The sequence below is a fragment of the Procambarus clarkii genome, chromosome 19 (genome assembly GCF_040958095.1).
Source record: "Procambarus clarkii isolate CNS0578487 chromosome 19, FALCON_Pclarkii_2.0, whole genome shotgun sequence".
Taxonomy (NCBI): domain Eukaryota; kingdom Metazoa; phylum Arthropoda; class Malacostraca; order Decapoda; family Cambaridae; genus Procambarus; species Procambarus clarkii.
Genome location: NC_091168.1, coordinates 33,183,461 through 33,210,695, shown reverse-complemented (window position 1 = coordinate 33,210,695; position 27,235 = coordinate 33,183,461). Strand labels below are relative to the sequence as shown.

At 41.1% G+C, this 27,235-nt stretch overlaps 1 protein-coding gene across 1 annotated transcript; it reads right to left on the bottom strand.

Moving 5' to 3' along the window:
• Positions 1–561: 561 nt before the first annotated feature.
• LOC123757459 (serine-enriched protein) lies at positions 562–20,787 on the bottom strand. The gene is made up of 10 exons (XM_045741095.2): positions 20,683–20,787; positions 18,413–18,589; positions 17,646–17,796; positions 15,933–16,098; positions 15,376–15,509; positions 13,648–13,807; positions 11,833–12,014; positions 7,845–7,997; positions 2,559–2,737; positions 562–2,328 (listed from the first exon to the last, which is right to left on the bottom strand). Exons 2-10 carry the CDS (start codon positions 18,586–18,588, stop codon positions 2,145–2,147), a joined length of 1,485 nt encoding a protein of 494 aa, XP_045597051.1. The 5' UTR covers position 18,589; positions 20,683–20,787; the 3' UTR covers positions 562–2,144.
• Between the last annotated feature and the right edge of the window lie 6,448 nt (positions 20,788–27,235).

Genomic DNA, 27,235 nt, shown 5'->3' with positions numbered 1-27,235 from the left:
AGGATTCTTGGTATCATTCAGGATGCCAATAAGAGAGCAAAAACACACACATGACTAGTAATGTTAAAGGTATCAGATTCACCATCGATCTCATTGATGGACAAGTGACTTGACAGGCCATTAGGAAAGCCAGTTCTATAATCATCCTGAAAACCAAGATTTTGTACGATGAGGTGAATGATCTTAAATGAGAATTGCAGCTCTGACAAGAAGGTTAGCAAGGCAGCTTTGTGGTAACTCCAGCTCTCCCAACCTGGATGTGTCACAATAACATGGTTGAATACAAATATTCCAACCTGTGCCTAGTAAGATTCAGGACAGACTGAAATGACATCATTTTCAAGTCGTGTGTGTGTGTGTGGCTTGGGTTATTTATTATTACTACATATCTATGGAGTTCTCAATGTGGTTTTTGAAAGTTTGTAAGTACGTGCTGTTTATTGATACGATACAGTATATGGGTTTTGGAGCAGAGCTGGAGATGGAGTGTATAGTACTCGGAACCTGACAAGCATTTCACATTTAAAACAAAGCAGACAGGATGGTTCAAAAATATGCATGTTGTTTAAGTTAAATATATTTAAAAATACAATATTTAAGATCTTTGGTGATCACACACATACAAACACACACACACATTTCTCAGGAATCTGTACACCTGTTGATTGACGGTTGAGAGGCGGGACCAAAGAGCCAGAGCTCAACCCCCATAAACACAACTAGGTGAGTACAACTAGGTGAGTACACACATACACACGAGCACATACTTATACAAATAATACACCATTTCTACACAAAAACACCTCGCAGATCTTTCACCTTAAACATTATTATAATAAATCTATCCATATGTACGAAATACATTTTCTGCATTGAATGAAGACTGGCAAATACATAAATACTTAGAAAATATAAACCACATATTTGTGTGTCAGATATAACAAAAATCCGCCTACTGTACTGGATTAGTTTGCATTAGTTTGCATGGGGGCCTGACAGCCGAGTGAACAGCGCTCAGGATTCATAGTCCTGAAGGGTCCGGGTTCGATCCCTGGTGGAGGCGGAAACATATAAGCAGAGTTTCTTTCACCCTGATGCATCTGTTCACCTAGCAGTAAATAGCTAACTGGGAGTTAGACAGCTGCTACGGGCTGCTTCCTGGGGGAGTGTAACAAAAAAGGAGGCCTGGTCGAGGACCGGGCCGCAGGGACGCTAAGCCCCAAAATCATCAAGATTACCTCAAGAAGATGACCGGATTGCAGGGATATTGATCCCCGGAATCTTCAACAGGTAGTATGACTGAACTTACAGAAAGTGTCTGAATTTGTATAAATCTTAATCCAAAGAAATTATTGATTTATTATAAATATTATAAAAAGATACATGAAAACCAAAAACTTCCACAAGGAATATCCTACAAACAACAATTCTAGTGACACCTTTCATTTAAGTGCTTACCAACAAAATACAATATTAATATTACTGTACTTTATTATACATCTAATTATGTCACACTGCTGTATACTTCAAGCTAAGCCATCAGGATAAGCATTCTGAACCAGATGCAATGCATCCAATAATGGCTCTGGTATAAACTAAATTTCCTACCAAGGTAGAGTTTTTAAAATTACGAATGAACTTTCTGGAAAAATAATAATAATATTAATAATGAAATAATTAAAATCTGGCCATCAAACCTGTATTTATTACAAAATATATTTTACAGTAAATAATACAAATTTTAAAACAATAAAAATTAAAGTTTTAGTGTTACGATATTAAGTTAGGCAACAATTTCAGCTTATAATTAAATTAAATTTATGCTTTATTTACATATAAAATATCAGGCATACATAGCTAATTCACAAATATCGGCTGTAGTGTTTCCACATGGTGACACCACAACTGACGGTGGGAAAGTTACCCAGCAGCAAATCGGCAAATATGATGCTACAGAACCCAAATCTGAGCACACCATCACAGGCAAATTCCTCTCGGCTCTTCACAGTTTTGGGGTGACAACATTTACCTAAAGCTGCACAACAAGCATGATATCTTTATGCCATGCCATCACTAGCAAATAATAAAACATTAAATGTTAAAAAATGAAAGTTACCCACTGGAAAGAAATGAATTTCTTTCCCTCACTTTCCGTAAGGGGTAAATATTTCATAATCTAATACAGTAAAATTATAATCGCTCATTAGCGTATTGCATGACGCATTTTCACCATCATATGAATGCGGAAGATTGGAATAACTTTCAAGATTTTGATTGCAATTTCCAGCAATGAAGAGATCAGCCCCAGCACCAAATATGGGTCCACAACTGCAAGATTAAAATATGAATGAAGATAAATAACTAAATTCTATGGTAAAATTCTATTTTATAGCCCTGGCCCTAATTAATATAAAATGTCCATCAATTTAGCATGATAGTCATATGAGTGCATTTACTAATTTTACAATTACTACAAGGTGAAATTCAAGCAAAATTATGTTTTCTTTCATTTCAATCAAACAAAAATTACAAAGACACCATACATTTCTTGAACTTACTCAGGGTGGTAGCATATTGCAAACATCTTTTTAACTACAGGAAATTTGGCAGGGGGCATATCTTGATTATTAACAAGAGTGAAAAGGAATGCCTTGTCAGATGCCACATAGCGCCCCTTCATTGTTGTCTTGCCCCAAGGTACATCACTAAAACCTCCGCATATTTCACCATGCTGACCCTGTTGAATTCGAGTCTCCAAGTTAAAAATTAAAACCATTTAAAGAAAAGGAGGGAGCAGAGAATAAATCCCAATAACGTGGCTGAAACAATTAATGTGACCGAAGCAAATAACCTAACCCACACAAAAAGGAGAATCAAAATGTTTTGACACATTCTGGACGGACCAAAACACCTCCCCTTTCTTTTCATTTCAATTCATATGTGTGGGTTGGGTTATGAGAGAAGAGTGTGTATGAGAGTGGAATAAAGGAATCACATGGTATAGGCAAACCAAATGGTGTCTTTGAATAGAAGAGTAGAACAATGCACTGTACTCAGGGTGGTAGCATATTGCAAACATCTTAATTACAGGAAATTTGGCAGGGGACATGTAGCTTGTGAAAATAGTCCTTTTCACAAGCGTGAAAAGGACTGTTTTGTCAGATGCCACATAGCGCCCAAAATCAACATCGTCTGGCTAAAGGAAAATTATTTAAAAATCATTAAAGTGATTTTTACACCCAACACTTGTTAATGCAGAGCTGATCAGGGAATTCAATATATATTTTGAGTGGGATTTTTCTCCGTTCAGTCATGTTATTGGTAAAATTCTGGCATGTACAAAATATGAGATTCTCACACACACATATTTCTGACATGGATGAAAAATTTTCTAACTGACAGACAGATGAGGGCACTAATCAGAGACAATGCATCTGACTGGAGGAGTGTTACTAATGGAGTACCACAGGGTTCAGTTCTTGCACCAGTAATGTTCATCGTCTACATAAACAATCTACCAGAAGGAATACAGAATTATATGAACATGTTTGCAGATGATGCTAAGATACTGAGGAAGATAGGAGATGCAGGCAATTGTAATGCCCTTCAAATTCATCTGGATAAAATAAGGGCTTGGAATGTCAAGTGGCAAATGGAATTCAATAATTATAAATGCCATGTTATGGAATGTGGAATCGGAGAAAATAAACCACATACAACTTACAAATTATGTGGAAAGGAATTACAAAACTCTAATAAAGAACGAGATCTAGGGGTGGTTTTGGATAGTAAGCTGTCACCAGAGGAACACAAAAGACATCGTGAGAGAAACATATGCATCTCTTTCCAACTTCAGACTTGCTTTTAATTATATGGTTGGCAAAATATTAAAAAATTGTTCATTATTAAAAGTGAGACCAAAATTGGAATATGCAGCAGTTGTATGGTGTCCAAATCTCAAGAGACACAAATAAACTGGAAAAGGTGCAATGGCATGCTACAAAATGGATTCCAGAACTGAAAAACAAGAGTTACGAGGAGAGACTAGAGTCATTAAACATGCCAAAACTAGAAGATAGAAGAAAGAAAGGTGATATGATCACCACTTACAAAATACTAACAGGAATAGACCAAATTGACAATGTGGACTTCCTGATATCAGCAACTTCATGAACAAGATGACGCAGATTCAAGCTAAGAAAACAAGGTGCCGAGAAAATACTGTACCTGTATTAGAAAATTTTCCTTTGCAAACAGTGGTAGACAATTGGAACAAACTAAGTGAGGAGGTGGTGGAGGGCAACTCTGTCAGTAGTTTCAAACCTTTATATGACAAAGAGTACTATGAAGACAAGACACCACCAGCACCGGCAGCTAGTGTATTGTGCACCCCAAACTCATCCTGTGAGCGGTAGTGCAAAAAAAGGATTACAGAAGGGCTTTATCAGACCTCAGAGATTAGTACATTAACAATTTCATCTATCCTTCTCACCTTATAATATCAATGTCAACTAGTTACAGAGAATGCTCTATTTCAAGAGCAATATATTTATAGTAAGTCATTATACATTAATGTTAGTTCTTATTGCTAATGCATAATTGTTTGAGCAATGGAGATATTACTGAGTCATAGGGAAGCTGCTGTTTATTATTAGTCTTCACAATACACTACTTGTTTCTTAATCTCATGTCTTGTTTATCTACTTGGAGAGAAATATGGATACAGTGCAAGGATTTCAGGTATTTTATCCTTAGTAATAAGATGGTTTGTAATTTCTTGTAATGCGAGTTTAGATTTATCTCTCTATATGGCTCAATTTTACTACAGTCCAAGATATAATATTCGAGTGTGTGTCCCTGTCTTTGTCCACACTCTTTGCCCTTAACTTTATCTAGAACCCCTATACAAGCCGAAAGGCCAGAGTTACTTGTAGCCAAGTCTTATTCGAGCTGTCACAATGTCTGTTTTTGTTACTTAGCCCATATACATGTTTTACTTGACACATTTCATTATGGTGAACAATGGACCCGCTAATTCCAGTTTGCACTGTTCTGATTTCTTCAAATTCATCCAAGAGTTCTCGTCTAGTGACACTTTTAAGGGACCTATTTGATAACTCAAGATTCCGTTCAGCACTGTCTTTATTTACTGCAACCTTAGCAAGGGCGTCAACTTTATCATGTTCCTGCAGGCCAATGTTAGAAGGAATTTCACAACATTTTGATATTTACCTTTTTATTTAGTACGATTATATATCTATGTCTGGCTCCAAAGACAAGCACGTTATTCGTGCTTGTTTCTGAAGCACGAAAACTTTGAAGCACTTTGCACTTGATTGCAAACTACTGCTAATAGTGAGGCAAGGGAGTCAGAAATAATTAAGCTGTCAACTTCAATGTTGTCAATAATTTCGAGTGCTACCAGTATTGCTACCAACTCAGCTTGCATTGTGGATGCCCAGTTACTAACTTTTATATTCCTTTGAACTGTGCTGCCATTGGACTGATGAGCACTTCCTGTCCTCCCTGTAGCTGTATTGAGTGATCTGTCAGTGTATATGGTCTGTGCGATGTTTTTAGTTTTTATATTGTGAATGTGTTCTATGGTGCTTATTATAGCAGCAAGCTGAACATGAGGGTTGTTTGTAATTAGTTTTTTGGTGGGGTATGCAGGCATCAGGATGTCAAAAGGTACTATCTGCCAGGGTGGGAGGAAGTGCTGTACTCTTTCATCTGTACATACATCGTTCAGTCCCATTATTTTAATGTGTGTGGCTGTTCTTTGAATACATTTAGACTCGCTGGTACCATTACACATGTGTTCTAACAGTTCAACTGACACAATGTTGCTTTTGCTATCACGCAGAAGCTTTAGTCCCATCATAAGATTGATTTCAAACATTCTATCTTTAATGCTAGGTATACTTAATTCTTTCTGCATATTGAGAACTTTGGTAGTTATAGGGCAGCCAAGTATAATTCTGGGTGCTTTATTTTACATTTTTTCCAGTCTATCAATACTTTTGCCATTTTGCAGGACTAAAGCTGGTGCATGATAGTCTATCAGAGACCTTATATATATGCTAAGTACATAATTTTTGCTATTCTAATATTAACACCGTATTTAGGGCTGTAACCCACTACAATTCTGAGAGCCTTGAGTCTGTCTCTACATTGCTGATGTAACTTATTGACTGAAGTCAAGGTACAAGGGACAGAGACACCAAGGTATTTGAAAGAAGAGTCAATTGGTATGTTAGCTATCAATCCACCAGCGTAGCTCTCATCCTGTAACTACACTTGGGTAATTACACTTAGATAATTACACAAATGGGAAAATTATTGCTAGCAATTTAATTGGTAGAAATCTTGCTAGAGTTGAGCATTATACATTGATGAGTAATAGTTTACATAGCCCAGTCTTTGCCCATTTTAATGAAGATAACCTAGATACTGGATTGGGTGTCTGAAATTACATACTTAACCTGCAAAACTCATTGTCTACATTTATGGTTTTCAACATTGGAAGAATTTATAGGGACACTTCTGACATGGATGAAAATTTGTCTAACAGACAGAAAAATGAGGGAAGTAATCAGAGGTAATGTATTAGACTGGAGCAGTGTTACCAGTGGAGTACCACAGGGTTCAGTTCTAGCACCAGTTATGTTAATTTTTATATAAATGATCTTCATGAAGGAATAAAGAATTATATGAACATATTTGCTGATGATGTGAAGATACTAGGGAAGGTAAGATAAGAGTACTAGGGAACTTAGATGACTGTCATGCCCTTCAAGAAGACCTGGACAAAATAAGTGCATGAAGCAACACTTAGCAAACAAAACTTATGTGAATAAATGCTATGTTATGGAATGTGAAATAGGAGAAAATAGGCCGCTCACAACCTACAAATTATGTGAAAAAACTTCACAGAATTCCGATACAGAAAGAGATCTTGGGATGGTTCCGGATAAAAAAAATTGTCCCCCTGAGGACCACAAAGAACATGGGTGAGGAGTTTATGTTATGCATTCCAGCTTTAACATCACTTTTAAATACATGATGGCGAAATATTAAAGAAATTATTCACTTAGTGAAACCAAAATTGGACTATGCTGCAGTTGTATGGTACCCATATCTCAAGTAGCACATCACTAAACTAGAAAAGGTGCAAAGACATGCAATTAAATGACTTTTGGAACTGAAAAACAAGAGCTACGATGAGAGGTTAGCAGTGTTAAATATACCAAAGCTAGAAGATAGGAGAAAAAGAGGTGATATGATCACTATACAGTATACAAAATAGTAACAAGAAATGACAAAACTGACAAAGAAGAATTATGAAAACTACAACTTCAAGAAGATGACATAGGTTCAAACTAAGGAAACAAAGCTCCAGAACAGACATTAGAAAGTTCACTTTCACAAATAGAATGGCAGACAGTTAGAACAAGTTAGGAGAAGGTGGTGGAGGCCAAAACCGTCAGCAGTTTCAAAGTGTTATATAATAAAGAGTACCGGGAAGACGGAACGCCATAAGAGTAGGTTTCATCCTACAACTGCACTTAGGTAATTACACCTCGGTAATTACTTAAATCAGAAAATCAGTGGTGTGTGATTCAACAAAGGGGATAGGCAGATACAAACAAATCAAGATATGAACAGAAATAGTCACAATATTGTGTCAAATAAATGTATGACAGATTAACATGCAGCAAGTGAAAATTATCCTATAATATATTTCAGTCCATAACAGACCATAATAAAGTTGAAACTTTGTAATGATCCAAGGTTAACCATAATGTTGTAACAGTTCATCTTAAAACATTTACGCTACTAACCATAACAATAGTGTATGTTGGAGCAACACCGTCACAGTGGCGATGAAATGCATCAGCAGAATAGCCATGGGTGGAAGCTCGATACACAAGCCGCCACATTTGTTTGTTTGCACCATACCAGCTGTTCAACACACGTTGCAGTGACATTTTATCCTGGAAAAAAAAAAAGCCTTGAATGTAATGAAACGTCATTTTCTAGGTGAGCCCCAGAGGCTCCCTGGAGCTATGGGACTGATATACACTATATTAGTCTGGGGCATCAGTCTGTTGGCGTTCTGCCTACCAGGGCATCAATCAGTTGGAGTTCTGCCTACCGGGAACCACAAGCTAGAACCTGACCCCCCTCAGAGAGGCACAGGGAGAATGGCCTATGGAAACCCTCATGTGTTTGGGAGCATTCCATGTCTGCCATCGACCGGGGTTAGGCACCTAGAAAGGTAGGCATAACAAAACAAACCCCACCTGTTAAGAAATTGCAACCGAAGACCAGGGACGAGCCATCCCTAGGCGCATGCAGCCCGAGTACTGGAGACACTCCCGGCTCACGCACCACCTAGAAGACAGACACCACACTCTAGGTACAGTGCTGAAACAACCACTGGAGCCGGAGCACACAACTAGTGCCATTAGCATCAGCCGAAGAACTGGGGTGTGGATCGCCGGCGTGGTAGGTCTGGGGCTACCTTTACTAGATGCGCTTTGGCCTGCTCTGGGGAACGACGCCCGCCACTGCCCCCCCGAATGAGAAGGCAGGAGGCAAACTGGGAATCCCCCTAATAACATTATCAGGTGAGGAGTTTGACTGGGGTGGTACATCTGTCAAATGATAACGCAGGTGTCCTAAGGCCAGCTCAGCGTGGACAGAAACCTCGCATAGAGCAAAATGGCAAATGCTGGCTTGATCCTGATTTTCAGTACGAATATGGATACATACTTCAAAGCCATTAAGAGAAGTAAGAATTCTGGGGTATTTAACCAACCAGAACTACCCCTTCCCCCTCCCGGGGAGGGGGGAGCTGCGCAGACAGTGGCGCAATGATGGGTGACGTCATACTAGTTTGCCTGTTTTTATTTGGGGAGTTCTATCCACTCGTTCGGTTTTTGGCTGCAATTTTCACCAGAATAGGGGTTTGTTTTGGGACGCCTACCTTTCTGGGTGCCTAACCCGGTCAATGGCAGACATAGAATGCTTCCAACCACACGGGGGTTTCTATAGGCCATTGCTCCCCTTGCCTCTCTGAGGGAGGCCAGGTTCTGGCTCGTGGTCCCCGGTAGGCCCATAAGAACTCCGTACACATGACTGATGCCAAAGTCTGACATTAGCATATCAGCCTGGTAAGCTCCAGGGAGCCGTAGGGGCTTCCCCCAGAAAATACAATATATGCAAATGATACAGCTCTTTTAACAGATAAGACAGGAATACTTGTAGATTAATTGAACATTTTGTTGATACACGTCAAAGAAAACTGTTAAAAGTAAGCATAGGCAAAATTACAATAATGTGGAGAAGAGAAAATGAACCTTGGCAAGTGAAGTACAGTGTAATGATAAATAAGCAAATTCTAAACATTATTAATTAGTTTAAATACTTCAACTCTAATTTAGAGGAGATTCTGCAGGAAAAATTGAGAGCTGTGTCAGGCAAATAAAATGGCTGGTATAGTACAACAAAAACTAAGTTAGAAAGTATTAGAAGGCATGCCATTACTCAAGCTTCTGTAAAGACATGAGATACTAGAGTAACAAAAACAAGAAAAATACAAAAGTTAAAGAGCTGTTGAAACAGACAGATGAAAGTGTGGTATTAGGAGGATACAGTAAGGAACACTAAAAATGTCCTGATAAGTGAGGAATGCAGGTCAGTAAATTGAAAGATTGAGGAGAGAGCATCGAGATCGTTCAGTCATATTTGCCAAACAGAAGAAAAGAATGGTCAAGAGAAGTTGAAAGTAAGAGGAAGATGGGGGAAACCATTCAGGAAATAGACAGACAAAGCACATGATGAAGTGGAGACCAAGAATAAAAAGTACAAATGTGATACAGAACAAGGCTAAAAGTAACCACGAGTGAATGATTGACATTTTTTATATGACAATATGGCAACTCTCAAGAAGCATTTTACATCTGATTTACCTGAGGGCCACTAACCCTAGTGGTCTCAATGAGGACAGGAAGCCGGAAGCTTGTCAAAGGTTCCCCCATTTGCCTTGATCTTTACCAGGTAGATTTTAAAACAGCAGTTTTGGCAGTTATGGCTTAATGCAATGCAATCTTAATGCAATCTAGTTGCATTAAGTGGTAGGGTGCTGCTATGTACTTATTCATGGAGTGCAGCATTCTCAGTACATGATGCTACACTATGTAGCATAAAAGATAGAGAATATATGGGATACCTGGTTGATACCTGGTTGATGGGGTTCTGGGAGTTCTTCTACTCCCCAAGCCCGGCCCGAGGCCAGGCTCGACTTGTGAGAGTTTGGTCCACCAGGCTGTTGCTTGGAGCGGCCCGCAGGCCCACATACCCACCACAGCCCGGTTGGTCCGGCACTCCTTGGAGGAATAAATCTAGTTTCCTCTTGAAAATGTCCACGGTTGTTCCGGCAATATTTCTTATGCTTGCTGGGAGGACGTTGAACAACCGCAGACCTCTGATGTTTATACAGTGTTCTCTGATTGTGCCTATGGCACCTCTGCTCTTCATTGGTTCTATTCTACATTTTCTTCCATGTCGTTTACTCCAGTACGTTGTTATTTTACTGTGTAGATTTGGTACTTGGCCCTCCAGTATCTTCCAGGTGTATATTATTTGATATCTCTCTCGTCTTCTTTCTAGTGAGTACATTTGGAGGGCTTTGAGACGATCCCAATAATTTAGATGCTTTATTGCGTCTATGCGTGCCGTATATGTTCTCTGTATTCCCTCTATTTCAGCAATCTCTCCTGCTCTGAAGGGGGAAGTGAGTACTGAGCAGTACTCAAGACGGGACAACACAAGTGACTTGAAGAGTACAACCATTGTGATGGGATCCCTGGATTTGAAAGTTCTCGTAATCCATCCTATCATTTTTCTGGCTGTCGCAATATTTGCTTGGTTATGCTCCTTGAACGTTAGGTCGTCAGACATTATTATTCCCAAATCCTTTACATGCTGTTTTCCTACTATGGGTACATTTGATTGTGTTTTGTACTCTGTATTATGTTTAAGGTCCTCATTTTTACCGTACCTGAGTACCTGGAATTTATCACTGTTAAACATCATGTTATTTTCTGATGCCCTGTCGAAAACTTTATTAATATCAGCTTGAAGTTTTTCAATGTCCTCAGCCGAGGTAATTTTCATACTGATTTTTGTGTCATCTGCAAAGGATGATACGAAGCTGTGACTTGTATTTTTGTCTATATCTGATATGAGAATAAGGAAAAGCAGCGGTGCAAGGACTGTACCCTGAGGTACAGAGCTTTTCACTGCACTTGGACTAGATTTTATATGGTTGACAGTTACTCGATGAGTCCTGTTTGACAGAAAACTGAGTATCCAGCGCCCTACTTTACCGGTTATTCCCATTGACTTCATTTTGTGTGCTATCACACCATGGTCACATGGGGTGTTTAGTTCAAAGATCTTTATTATTCTTTTTGTATTTCTTCTATTATGAATCCAGAGTTGATGCCTTCTATGAAAATGGGAAACCATTAGTGTTGATAATTACAATGCATTGTGTATACAGTATTTCTGGTATAACCATCAATATACCTCATCTTTCAGAACCGGTGTTATAAACGGTGTGAACCTGTGGGGCTCGACTCACACAGGTGTAATGTTTTCCAAAACAGGTGTTTGTGAATTTTTGAGCAAGGGATTCATACAATCTGGTTTGACAGCCAAGGAATGCATACCCTTGTAAAATTAGAGTACTGTATTAAAATTTGAGTATTGGAACAAACTAGTGTTTACTACACACACACACACACACACACGAACACTTACATTAATAAGTATTTGCGATCCAGCAAACAGTTTGAGCGACACACGAGGCTGAAGTCGTTTATCTTCATTAGTAGAGTTATCTTTGAATTTGTTGGGAAGAGCTGCATATCTGTACCGCTCTAAAGACAACTCCATGGGTACGGCACCAGTTGGTTCTACTTCCTCAGCAAACACTTGGCTGTCTGAAATGTACATTTTTGCTAAGGTTAATAGCAAAATTAAGTCCAAATTGTGTGTGCAAATAATCGCGTAGAAACTTGTGCTCAGCTACAGATTTATAACAGTAGGAATCTTAATTGATGGAGTGAGTACCTACTGTGTATTGGCCAACAATGAACAAAATTTGTCACATACATCAGGATATATAAATAGGTTTCTGGAAACTTCAGATGATACATTCCCAAACTGTGGGACACATTCCTCTAGTATGGATGTGAGAAATGTCCAAGTGGAATGCACGACAAATCCTGCAACAGTGGAAGTATGAGGTTGCAAATGTCTATTAACCCTTGAACAGCTCCACATCTATCAGCGCTTACCTCCTGTGCTCACACAAAGGGTCGAATAAATTTATTTACTATCCAGAAACTGGCAAGTACTACAGGAAAGGTTACGAAGAAATGGATGAACTGTGAAAGTGAAGCTATATACAAGCATAGATGTGTGGTACATAAAACATACAGTAATTTGGAGAAAAGTATTTGGCTATCAAGAATTTTGGATATAGGAGTAAGTGTGAAGATACCAGCCAAAGCCAAAACCAGAGAGAAGAGACAATAAACAAACAGGCAAGAAGGGTTTCAACATGACTGTATAGGAGGGCTGAGGTCAACACTACTGTATAAGAGGGCTGAGGTCAACACTACTGTATAGGAGGGCTGAGGTCAACACTACTGTATAGGAGGGCTGAGGTCAACACTACTGCATAGGAGGGCTGAGGTCAACACTACTGTATAGGAGGGCTGAGGTCAACACTGCTGGACAAAATTCAGAGAAAGAACGAGGCCAAATCCCATAAACAGCAGCTCCAGAGCCACTGTGTAAATAATGGTGGATGTGCACAAGCTGCTATCTGATGAAAAGTAAGTCGAGCACAGACCTTCAATAAGCTGTTGGCTGCCTGTCCCCATTGAGACCATTAGACATGGTGGCCCTTGGGAAAATTCTGGTAAACAAGAAAATATACAAAACTAGCAGGGGCACCTGCCAGGCTACCTCATAATGTAAAGGAATCAAGGAACAAAAGGTGGTGAAAAAAGAAAAAGATAGCAGGAGATACATCTTAGAAATTTGAGTGAGTGTCTTGAAGTGCTCCTGGAACACCAATAACTGATCTCCTGCATGAGGAAGACAGGGAAGGGAGACAGATTGGGGCATCAAGAAAGCAGCCGGAAACCGAACAAGAATTGAGCACAGGGAAGCGAGAAAAAATCTCAAGCCCACAAAATTTGAGAGCACCAGCAAGATGGGAAGCATCATGTGGGCAGGTGTTAAACATCCATTGGTTTCAGTCGGTATGAGAGCATCCAGCTAAAGGGCATCACAAACATGAAACTAAGATACACACAGGAAGGAAACAATTTCACACATATGAACAGAAACCTCTGGGACATGAATTTCTTAAGCAGAAAGACACACCATTATGCCAAGCAGCATTTCTACTGGCCATATTTGGGGAGCAGAAAACTATAGATTCTTTCCATGTATTCGGCATTGCTCTGCCCTCTTCCAGTGATATACATGGGTCAAGCAACACCAATTCCAAGAAAATAATTCAAACAATGTAAATAAGTGCACAGCACTTCTTTAACTTACCAATAAGGAGAAGGCGCACATGATTGATAACTCCCTGCAGCTGTTGGCACACTCTCAGTCTTTCCTCCTCTGTCCAGTGTGGGGTGGGCTGTGCAACACCTGCTCCATACTTAGCCCAGTTTAACACACCACGCCACACGTCCTCCTCCTCTAGCGCAAGCTCAAGAACCAAAACAAAATTATAACATGAAAAAATACGAAATCTTTAATTTTCCATTTCATAGAAATGCTTCATTCCATCTTTACAGTGGGATAAATCACTTTCAATCACCAATTATGATTATATAAATCTGCATTTATCACTACAACATTTAAAATGAGAGCAGTAATGAACTTGTTCCTCTTAAGTGCATTCCTTAGTTCACTCTTACATTGCACACCAACTTGACGACATTAACTCTTACACTGCTCCAATCACTATTTGCGATTTCCTCCCGTGCTCACATTGGCCTATACGATTCATTCATTTGATGACTGGGTCCCAGTAGTACAGTCTGGCTCATTCTCGAATCACAACTGAGACTTCTGTGTTTGAATCCCAGGCGGGACAGAAATTGTTGGGCACATTTCCTATCACCTAATGCACCTGATCACCTAGCAGTAAGTGGGTGTACTCAAGACTTATTCAACTTCTTGTGGGGTTGCATCCTGGGTGGGGTCAGTAATTTGACCCCACCCCGGTTAAGATTTCCCCCCCCACCCGGGAGGGGGGGGGGAGAACCTTGATACAAGCCTAAACATGTATTAATACATCGTGTCGGGCTGCCGGTCCCAACACAATGAATTATTATTAACTACTATTCTTTTAGGCTTTCAATACACTTTTCTCCATGTGCATCTGGGTGTAAATAGCCTACTAGTTTAAGGGGTAATGGAGACTGCCTGAAGTTTACGGATAAGAAAGCAACCAAGGCAAGGAAAGCCAGGGGGTAAACTTTTCATTCCCTCAGATTTCAATCATGGTGAAAAAAGGATTGAGGAATAAAAGAACCCCCCCCCCCCATGGTGGGAAGGATATATAAAGATTAAGGTTAGTGGATATGGCAGAAAAGCATTTACTAGAGCAATACATCACAAACCTAGAAGCTAGAGCAATTATGACCCATACTTTAAATTTGTGTAAACTAGCCCAACTATAAAATGTACAATATTTCAATTTCAATTTAATTAAGTAACAAACTTTTGATGAAGTATTTACTCAAAAATGAAGCTGAACCATTTGGGCAGGATGGTAAAGTGACGACCTCACATCATGCAGGTCGACAGTCAATCACCGACTGTCCAAAGGGTTGGACACCATTTCTTACCCCCTCCCCCCCCCTATGCCATCCCAAATCCTGATCCTGATCCTTTCCATGAGCTATATAATCATAATGGCTTGCCACTTTCTCCAGATAAATTCTCCCCCCCCACCCCCTCACTTAAAATGAGACAAAAAACAATGACCACTGAGAGCCAGTAACCACTGCACTACACCATTACATTGTTGAGCTCAAGATGAGGGACCAGATCATAAAACTAGTTGAAGGAAGGTACAAAATATCGAAGGGTAAAAATTCTACTGGCAATTTCCTTGGTCAAGCTATGGAGAAATACTTAAAATTAAATAATGAAGTAAATTGCATTTTTTTTTTACAGAAGCCACAGATAAACTCAACATCCTTCCATACATAAATAAATCAATTATTAAAAATATTTAACTATGCATTTGACTTCCAAATGACTTACATTATCAGAGGAGATTAGTCTGATCAGTGCCTCACGGGATAGATTGAGGAAAGATGATGTCTGCATACATTCCAAGGCATTTTCCCCAATGTGTGCAACACATCGATCAACAAAAGAGCGGCTACCTTTACTACCTAGAAACATTAAATTAATGAATAATAATAAAAAAAGAGTGTCCCAAATCATTGACATTATTATAAACATGTACAGAGTACAGTATTATGAAATCAAAATAACATGATATATCCGAGAAAATCTTTGGAGCAATGTGGAAAGAATCAAACCCGAACTGGTTACCCCCAGTTCCCACTAGACCACGACAAGCTTAAAAGCAGTACAATCTTATTATACCGAATTTACAAGGAATTTGAAATCCACCTAGCTGGTACTAAAGTACAAGCTAGTTCAATTCCACCACATTTCTCCAAAAGTTTCTTAATTAAACATTACAACTTAAAAAATTTCATAATTAAAATTGCGTATTCAATACAGCATCGTTAAACATTCATAAATCACCACTCTGGAAATGTTTATTACAAAGTAAACAGTAGACAAACCTCCTGTGCGCTGCTCCATTTTGAGTGCAGCCATAAGAAATGTACAGGCATTATGAGGCGTCATAGTCGTGGCAATGTGGTCCTCACAATGCTGACAGAGTTCTTCCAAGCCCAGATCGTGACCAACACCATAAACCTCAAAGACACCGCTATCACTCATTACTACCTGGTATAAAACATTGACACAATCAAAATATAAAACAGAGCTGTACAATACACCAGCATAATAAGAGAAGGCTAATAAGGAAAAACAAAATTGAAATTAGAGGTATGCCGATACCAATATTTGGACCGATACCAATATTTGTTTTTGGTTTCATTTGCTCCTGGTTGTCTGGTTGGGAAGCTCCCATGCTCTCCTCCGGAGGTGGGGCTTTTGTTCCATTGGTTATGGTGGGTGTTATGTTTGCAGCCAGCTCCTCCTTTTCTGGCAAAGAGTCATTTGGCTTCCAGAGGACCTTTGGTTGTTGATGCTGGATAAGGCCGAGAATGCATCATGTGTTGTGTCCGGTGGTGAAGAGCTACCGTCATGCCACCAATTCTGCTTTGGTGGATACCTTATGGGTTGATCCAGTTTCCTTGGTCCCCAGTTCCATGACTCTTAAGTTCCAGTCGTCTGCAGTGTTATTAAGTCTAGGTGAATATTCCTGGGCCTCAGCCCTCTTCTGTACCTTTAGGTCATGTGCACATGACCTAAGGCCTCAACAAGCCCCATAGGACTGAGAACAGGAGATGCTTCTTCACCCACATAGTAGTTCCACCCATGGAACCACCTAACCACCGAAGCCGTAAATGCCAAACTCCGTTAACACTTAAAGTACAGCTGGAAAAGATCAAGGCAAATGGGAGGGGGGGGGGCCCTTCGACACACTGCCAGCCTCCTATCCTCATCGAGGCCACTAGTATTAATGACTCTTGGGTAAACTCGGGTAATGCGTGACTCAGCCAAGTGTATTGTCTTCACTTTGATTCCTGCAGTTCTTCCTCTTCCCTGGCAAGTTCTCATGTTTTCTTCCTTCTCTGTGGGTAGTTAGCTTCTGGGAGCAACAAGGAGCTTCCCCCTGAAAACCAGCGTTGAATTTAATGAAATGCCAATTTCTGGGTGGCTCAGCCCCCCATAGCTCCCTGATCCCCTCCTTCCCCTAAAAATCGTTGGGTGGATGTCTACATATGCCCTAGAACTGCAAATTCAGGCCCCAGCAGGCTATCTTCCCCCTTCCCCCAAATGAATGGAGGAGATGAGGCGAACGATCTCGAGCTATTTCTGGGAGAATTCGGGCGCTTATTTACATAGCTGTGAGAGTTCTTTCAGCCAGTTTTAAGACGGTGGTCTCTCTCTCAAATTAAGCAGTACATGTAGTTTGTTCTGACTTGCTGACCTTCTGGTTGCCTTCCCTAATGAGGTAGCAAAACTGTCACAGCTCCCTGTGCTTTTGTGAGGAGGGAGGGGGGGGGGGCTGACTCCAGTCCCTGGTAGGCCTCTAAAACTCTAGGACTGATGTGATCCAGTAGATAGTAGCCATAATTCATTGTGAATTGAATTATGGTTAAGCATACTAAGCTTCATTTAAGCATACAGCTTCAGGGAGCCACAAGGGGCTTCCCCCAGGAAAGTATACAGGTATTTTGTAACAAAAATCTATTCTTTACTAAGTACGGATTTTAATGATTAATCGGAATACAGTATATTTTCTTATATTAAATAGTTATTACCTTGCCAGTATATATATAATTGATAACTTGACGGAATACGTTGGGTTGATACTGTGGCAGGCGGATGGTGGTGTGAGGACTTCCAGGCGTCACCGTGCTGCCAGGAATTGCACAAACCTCGCTACCTGATGCCTCCACAAAACTTTTGCACCTGACAAGAATGGTCAATTATAAAATTAGTAATTATTTAGTTTTATAAGTCCTGCACAGTACCTTTAAAACATATTAATATGCTTACTCTATATAACTTTGGTAGTGTTTTACCAGCAGGTGGAGTCTACTAACTTCCTTGTTGCTCATTCTTTCATATTTATAATTGCCAACTCACTTTCATCCTGAAATACTATGTGTATTAGCTACTTGGTAAGAATGTCCCATTTAATCATCAAAATCCAATACTAACAACCTGTTGTACCTAGTATATATATATACTACTGTACAGTATATAAATAAGTAAATAAATACAGCATATTTGTTTTCCTTTTAAAGCTGAACTCTCCTATGCCAACGCCAGTCATTCTATACAGGTACAGAGCTCGAAATACAGTACAGCAGAGTACATCATTTATGTCCATTATTACACTTTTTCCTTTAATACTGTAGTCAACACAAGGGATGCCACCATTATTGTTTCTAACACTAGTCTGTTGCTTGTAATTACAGCCATCACTCTTGCTAAACAACCAGAATCCATGTACTGTACCTGTATGTAATTAAACACTACAAATTTATTAAATCACTTCAATATTAGATTAATAGCATAATACCTTGCTTTGAGGATGAGTTTGTGTGCAGCGATGTGCGTTTCTTCCCGCCCTACAACAAAAATAATATCGGCAGAGTCTTTGTCTTCCAATAAATGTTGGAGATCTTCCAGGAGTCTTGAAACACCAACCAACGACTTGTCCGAGAAGTGAAGGCCACCTCCCACACGGGTCCCCATGCTGAAAGTGCCAGTCGTGTCACCTCAGGAAGTTAACCATTATTAAATGTTTATAAAAATAATTTGCATTTAATGTAATGAAACACCCTTTTGGTGGGTTATCTCAGAGGCTTTCTGGGATAGCTGCTAAGGGAAACCCTCATAGAAAACCCTTTTTCCTAAATACTGTACAGTAAATTAAATTATTAAATTAAATTTTTTATTCTCGAAAAGTACATACATAGATGAAGAGTTACAAACATAATGTTGGATTTATAGATAGAGCTAGTACATACAATACCTAAAGCCACTAATACGCATAGCGTTTCGGGCAAAACGAGGTAAATAAACAAATTTAAATACAGTATTTTCTTTTTCAATAAGCAAGGAACAATTATCACTGGACAAAAAACAACAAAAATTTAAACAAAAGTTACATTTAAAACTTCTTACATTTAAGAAGTTGCCACACACATCAGGAACAACTATAATGAAACTAACATTCTAGTTATAAAAACCCCTGCCAAAATATAGCCAATATTTTAATGCCAAATAAGATATATTTGATAAAAATGCTGTAAACACCAATTTATGTTTAGCTCAGCCCCTTAGTTGCTCCCAGAGCTATCAACCAAGGTCCAGTCAGAGCCACGTACAGAGCTCTACCATAGCAAGTACCTTTGCCAATCATCTTGCCATGCGATTGAAAGAGAAAAGGTGATCTCAATCCTCTAGAGCAGCAGCTCTATATGAGAATACACTAGCAACAAACCACTCAATACCTCTTCCAAATAATACCCCCCCCCCCATCAGGTTGTATAACTTATAAGAAGTTAGTGTGGAGGAGTAAGCAGCTGGTCGAGGGTTCAAGTCACCCAAGAGCTCCAGTTGACTTTCTTACTGATATAGATCACATTAGTGTGATTTCTTTGTGTAAATAATACAATAATAACCAATTCGTTGACAAGTATTACTGTAGCTACTGCAAGGCAAATCATTCCATAAGTAAACCGGACAAACACTATCCTATCAGTTTTAATGAGAATGTCAGCTTACTAAACTAACTAAAACTGATAACACATGCAATAGAAGAAGCACTAGGTATCAAAATTTTTATTTTAACAGCAACATGGCTCAAGAATGACCTAACCTAAATACATAACCTATCTGGTTATACATCAATTGCATCATTCCATGCCAAAAGCAGTCTGCAGTCTCCGTGGTGTAGTGGTAAGACACTCGCCTGGCGTTCCGCGAGCGCTATGTCATGGGTTCGTATCCTGGCCGGGAAGGATTTACTGGGCGCACTTCCTTAACTGTAGCCTCTGTTTAACGCAACAGTAAAATGTGTACTTGGATGAAAAAACGATTCTTCGCGGCAGGGGATCGTATTCCAGGGACTTGCCCGAAACGCTACGCGTACTAGTGGCTGTACAAGAATGTAACAACTCTTGTATATATCTCAAAAAAAAAAACGTTACAGAAAAAAAGGGGACTTTTCAATTCTACCAGCTCAAATTTTCCATAAATTTGGTAGGATGGTAGAAGACATGAAGTGACTAACATCTGCAAAGGTTTTAGTGCTCAGTGATGCAAGATATTCATACAGCAGGGTTGTTAATGTGAAAATAAATACTTCACAAAACGTTTATGTACAAGCCCTCCCCCCCCCCCCCCCCACCACTACCCAAAAAAATAACTGTTTCTAAACCACCACTTGTCAGAAGTTAAGAGTTTAATTAAAAATGGACATAACTTATATATGAACAGGCCTAAACTTACAATTAGACATATTTATCACCTATCTAAACCTTTGCAATTACCGCAAAGAAACAGATGATTTTCAGAAGATACATGAAAGTCAGGTACATAAAGAGGAGCTTGCCCTTGTGGGAGGGGGGAGAAAGTTAAGTGGGAGGGGCAGGAAGGGAAGAGGGAACAGAAGAATAGAGTATGAGGTGTAAGTCATTTAATTTGACAAGAATGTCGGGGCAAACCCCTACTCTGCCGGAGTCCAACAGTTACACCCCCTTATTTTGAACGAATTATACACACATGAAAAGGCAGCCTTTTAATGTCAGCCACATTGAGGAACTAAAAATCAATCAAACTAACTTGTATAGTAACTATATTGAGGAGTAATATTGGGTGAGATACGTGTGGATGAGAGGAGACACCAGTGGGGAACCCTCGACGCCTGCACCTACAACGTAAACAAACTGGTGTATAAGGGAAGTGAAGCGACCGCTCGCCCTCTCACAAATAATTAGATCCCTTATGAACATCTGGTCTAAAACGTTTCCATCTCTCTAAAATCATCATAATCTCTGCTTTTATTATCTCAATATGCCTGCACTATGAATATTTGATTTGCTATTTCAAAATTATTATTGGAGACTTTAATGCCAAAATATGAAAATAAGAATTAGGTGTTTGCTCTGTCTAAATGAATTTTGGGGTTGAGTCCCTGAGCCCATCATGTGCCTCTGTAACCTTTACCATTACCGCCCACGGGATGGGTATAGGGTCCATAATAAATGAACTAAACTAACTATCCCATGTAGATTCAGTCTCATGTTGACCTTTATCCGGATGCATGGTTATACTCTTAGATAGTACTATATTAACCTGATATGTTACATGGGATTCTTGTATTTGTACTCACTGAATTTGTGCGCCCCTTGAGGGACTTGAAGTAAGGGAAGGGGTAGAAATAGCCTAAGCTAATCTTTGAGTTTTTTTTTTTTTTTTTTTTTTTTTTAACTTGTCTCAATAAACCTACTTGAACTTGGAAGACCATTATGTATTAAAGTGTCAAATTATGGATAACCATAGAAATAAGGAAATAAGTAGTGTACCACTTCAAATTGTTTGGATGTGTGATAATGATATGATAGACAGAATACTTAGGAACTACAAGAATTTTGCCCCAATGATTGTAACACTTACTATATTAATATGCAATGTTAAATGTTGTATTGTGATTTGTGTATCTGTACTCACTGAATTTGTGCGCCCCTTGAGGGACTTGAAGTAGAGGGGGGTAGAAATAGCCTAAGCTACTCTATCCCTTTGAGATGTATTTTTTCTTGTCTCAATAAACATACTTGAATTGAATTGAATTGAATGATGAGTTAGCCAAAGAATCCAAGCACGGAGATCTCATCTTCATAAAGACATATATCCTAGAGAAAGTTCAACACCAGGTGTTATGATCTCAGCCTGCAGGAGAAACGAGTCTCCCTTCTTGAGAGTTATTCAGCAAGCCTGACCTAACTAGAAGGTCTAGCAAGTATTGAGGTGATAACCCATATGAAAAATGGCTGGTTGGATATGTAAAACAATTTAAGATTATGGGCAGTAAGTAAGGAAATAGATAAATGACTGGCTAGGAGATGTGGACATTTTGCTGGAGGCGTGAGGCTCGCTTCCGGAGGACCTTGACCTCACTTGAGTGCCAGACATCGCAGGGGGAAGCCGCGCTCCGTTTGAGCTCCCGCCAGAAGGGAACCCCTAGTGATATATCTCGAAGAGAAGAGAAGTGTGCGGACGTACCAGCTGTGGAATCGAGCTGGGAACGTTGTGGTCTCAAGTCCTGGTCGACGAGCAGATATTAAATCGCCCAGAAGCATTATTGTGGGCTGTGTGGAGCGCCCTGACCAGACGCCGTCAGAGGGAAAGCGCCCTCGACCAATTAATCTGTGGTAAGCACGATATACGCCAGTTCATAGTGATTGCATTGTAGTTGGTCGTGTGCCCAGCGACAGTAGCGATGTTTATTTATAAGTTAGGCATGTTTTAATAAGGCAGAAAGCCTGAAATAAGAGAGTGGAGAGGGAGGAACACGGAGCGACGTCCGTCCCCTCTGAGCGCTGGCGGACGACTGAGGGAGCCTGGCTCCGGATGGAGGAAGACCCTCCCAGCGAGTGAGGACGCCGCCGCCAGGCGAGGTGGAGTATGGACCCGCCCAAAGCGGGGGAGTCCACTCTCACTGTATGTAGAGGACAGATAGAGGTTTGAGGCAAGCATATTGTGTGGTTATTTTTGTTTATGTGTTAAAGGGGAACATTTTATTGGAACGTCGATGGGTTGCAGATTTGTCTTTGGGGAAGAAGTTGCTGAGAACTTCGAAGCCAGCAGATGATGTAGCTGATGAGACTCCAAGGTAGTGGAGCAGAGGACCTCGAGCTGTGAGGAGAAGCAGCAGTGAAGAGGAGTGTCACGTGCTTCTGTAGAGGTGGTGTAGCAGCCAAGAGAGCTGTGGAAGAACCTAACAGAAGGGTGAAGCACCGTAGTTACACAAGGAAACTTCATGATAGCAGCCGGGAGGAGCTGCAGAGGATCCTGGTAGTGAAGCCCGGAAGAACCTAAGGATATTAGGGTTGTGAACTTCCAGAGGTGGAAGGGGAAGTTCTGGTGGATTACTAGTAGGGAGTTGATAGTGTTTGGTTGTCATTAGCGTGCAAGACGCAGTGAGAGGTGAGTGACTGTTGGCATTCTTATGTCAAGGAATTTTTTATACTGAAGTATCAATGAACATTTATACTGGTATATGTTATTGCATTCAAATGCTGATTTTCTATATATACATTATCTTGCTGATGGTGTAACAGTGTGTAGGCTTGACCAACTTGAGGAGGTTAATAGTACCAGGTGGTGAACCAGGAGTTGGGATACCACTTGACAAGCTGATAATAGAGTTCTGATGGTATTGGAGTGCAACCTGATTTGGATATTATAGAGTATAGGATTCATTATTATTATATGTGTGTATGTATCGTGTATGTGCTTTGTCAAGTAAATGTGTCACAATTTGCTGGTGTTTGCCCTTGTCCTAGTGAGGCTTCCCAGGAGGTAGTAAAGAAGGAGAGAGAAAGAACCAAGAACCACTGCTGTGGACAGGGTAGAAGGTAATATTAATAAGTCAAAGGGGGATCGAGGAGATCATATCACCTAAGGAGAGAGTGGGGAGTCACAGCGGCTCGAGTGGGTGTGTGCACGTGACAACGAGGCTAAGTGTTGGAGCCGCATCCCCTAAGCGTGTGACGTTGAGCCCCTCTCCAAGAGCCAGAAGCGCCAAGGGTGATCTCCTAGTATAAGCACTCTGCCGAGTTGTGGGTTGGGTTGTCCATAGAGAAGGATCGACGACGACAACACCAACCAACCCACGAGTCTATAATAAATTGGGGGCCTGTGTCCGGGAGAGTGAACTGACACACCCACACCCTGTCCAAGAGTGGATTTGTACACCCTTGCTGAAATAAACTGTGTGACCGCAGGTGTATATTCTCTCTCTTGGGAAGACTCACAGGACAAAGATGGATAAGGTGCAAACGTTTGTGGAGTCAGGCAAGCCTGAGGACTTGGAAGGTTGCACGAGGGATCAATTGAAACAAATAGCAGAAAAATGTGGCATCAGGTTGAAAGCATCTAAAGTAGCTGGGATGAAGGATGAGATCCTGAGGCAGTTAAGAGCCAAAAGTGAAGCGGCAGAGCAAGGAGCCCAAAAAGGAGCTGAAAGTGGAAAGGAGGATGATGGGCAGGATGACGTGAGATCCCAGGGATCAAGTAGGAGCAGCAGGAGTAGCCGCAGTAGCAGGAGTAGCCGAAATAGGAGCTTGGAGAGATTCCAGTTAGAGCTCCAGATGCAGCAACAACGAGAGGACAAGGAGAGACAGTTCCAGCTGGAAAAGATGAAATTGGAACTCCAGATGAAAAATGAAGCCGAGAAAACCAAACTGGAAGTAGAAAAAGAGAAAACCAGAATAAGAGAACTGGAGTTGGAACAAGAGAAAGAAAAAGAGAAAGCAAGACTAGAGGTCGAAAAAGAAAAAGCCCAGGTCGAAAAAGAAAAAGAGAGAACAAAACAAATGCAGATAGAAGCGAATAGAACCTTGGCTGAACAAAGGATTGAACATGGGTTGCCAGAGAGCACCACCCAGGTATCACACCCACCAAATGTTAGGGTTAGGGAGAAGGACATTCCCTTGTTTGTTCCCGAAGAGGCAGAGAGCTTCTTCGAGCATTTTGAGAAAGTAGCCAGTATCAAGGAGTGGCCACAGGAGGAATGGGCCCAGCTGGTCCAGTTAAGATTGACCGGTGCAGCCAGGGAGGCATACACCCAATTGTCACTGGAAGAGTGCCAGGATTATGCCACGGTAAAGAGCAGCATATTACGCTCGTTTCAGTTAACCCCAGAAGCTTATAGAAAGCGTTTCAGAGAGATGATGAAGGTTGGAGCGTGTACTTTTGCTGAGACAGCAAGAGATCTGGAAAGACGATTCCAGAAGTGGATTGAGGCTGCTGGAGTTGGATCTTACGCTGACCTGAAGCAACTGATGGTCATGGAGAAGTTCTTGGAGATGATGCATCCTGAAACAAAGTTCAAGATCCAAGAAGCAGGAATAAAGGAGGTGAAGGATGCCGCAGATAGGGCGGATATGATTACCGAAGCATATAAGAGCTTGAGGGAGAACAGAGTGAGAAGCGAGGCGAGACGCAGCAATGGCAGATCCAGTGGAGTCTGGGGAGGAAGAAATTATGAGAAACCCAGAAGAGTCTGGGGTGAGAAAAATTTTAATAAATGGGCAGATAAAAGTAAGTACCCTAAAACTCAGAAGAGTAGGTCGCGCACTTCGTCTGAAAGTGAGGATGGAGGAGCCAAACGAGAAACTAATCGTTATCCAGGAAATCAAGAGTCCAGTAAAGCTCCACAGAGTACGAGTAGTACGTCTGGCCCGAGGAACTCCAATACGAGTGGACAGAGTCAGAGCTACTCTGGTACATATAGAAGAGACTTTTCCCAGATGAGATGTTACCAATGTAACGGATTGGGTCACGTGATGCGAGATTGTCGGCAGGGCAAGAGAGTTGTGACCCTGGCCATGTGTGACCCCCGAAGCAAATATATCAATGTGTTCCAAGACAAACCACAGAGAGCGAACTTAGTGAACGAGAGGTATAGACCGTTCATGAGTAAAGGTTGGATCAGTATGAGAGGCCAACCTGAGGTAGAAGTTGGTATCTTAAGAGATACCGGAGCTAATCAGAGCTTGATTGCGAGAAGCCTGATTGGGAATGGTCGACGGTTAGCTGGCAGTGGGAAGATGAAAGTATATGGGTTATTGTCTGAGAGTGACATGCCCGTATGTGCTGTCCAGCTAAGGTCGGAATATGTGTCGGCAGAGGTGATGTTGGGAGTGTGCCCCGACATACCTGTTCCAGGAGTCCAAGTGATCCTGGGGAATGACTTGTGCGGGACAAAGGTGTTGCCAAGAGTCATAGCGGAGACTGTGCCAGAGGAGTGCCCAGAAGGCCACGGCACGTGTGGGACACCTGAGAGTGTGAACCTGACTGACATCCGAGGAGGTGAGTCAGGAGACCGCCAAGCCATTGAAAACCCTGTCTCGGTAGTGACGAAGGCAGAGGTGGCCGACGAGGAAGACACTGGAGAAGGTGAGACAGTGTCGATTCAGCCAGTGGAAGAGATCGATGGAGATATAGCACGGCTGTTTGATGAAGGTCCAGCCCAGAAAAATGAAGTCTCGGTGAGGTCGAAAGTGAAGATGGCCCAGCCGAAGAAGAATACTGTGAAGAGAGTTGACCTGAGTAGAGCCCAGACTGCTGAAATTAAGGGTCGGAAGGTGAACGCAACTGTGCTGAGTAGGAATGAGGAAGGATGTGGACATACTGAGGACGGGAGTAGAGCGTCAAGTGGTCCACGAGCACAGAGGCATATGGATAGTGGAGTTAAGTTGTTTGAGATGTCAGGAGTTGACATGTTCCACAGAAAACGTGAAGAAAAGATAGTGAAGAAGAGTAATAACCGAGAAAATGAAAGGAGAAGAGACAGTATGTGTGGAGAGGTGCTTACGAGCACTCTGGGAGAGGCAAAGCGACATGTATGGTCGAGTGCTGTTGGATGTAGTATAGTGCCCGAAGAAACTTTTAGGGAACGAAGAAGAGTCGAAGGAGAAGAAATGGAGTGGTATAGAAGTGAAAAGTGTGAGAAGAGGATGAGGATACAAGCATGGAGGAGTAGAAGAAAGCCGAGGACTCGGTGGGAGTCGAACAGGATGAGGTCTCAGATAAATGAGGAGACGAAAAGGAGGAGCGTCGGTGAAGACGATGGAGTGAAGTATGATGACAGGAGACGAAAGTATAACGGCAGTAGATGGAAGTGTGAAGACGACAGAGGAGGTACAGACAGTAGATGTCTGACTCTGGACGGGAAGAGAAGAAGACGAGGAAACGGAGGGTGGAGACAGTAAGTAGAGTGGACCAATGGATTGCAGGCGTCCAAGGAGGACAGCCTAGCCAAGAGGTGCCAGAGAGGTCAGATCATTTGTGAGAAGAACATGTTCCTGGAGAGTTGTGAGCCGGATGTTGCAAGGAGCAACGAACTAATTGTAGACTCCTAAGGGAGTATATGGGGTGAAGAACGAGACAGCGTGGTGGCGGATGTATTATCCCGAGCTTTGCCACTGGAATAACTCTCAAAAATAAGGGGAGGGGAGTGTTATGATCTCAGCCTGCAGGAGAAACGAGTCTCCCTTCTTGAGAGTTATTCAGCAAGCCTGACCTAACTAGAAGGTCTAGCAAGTATTGAGGTGATAACCCATATGAAAAATGGCTGGTTGGATATGTAAAACAATTTAAGATTATGGGC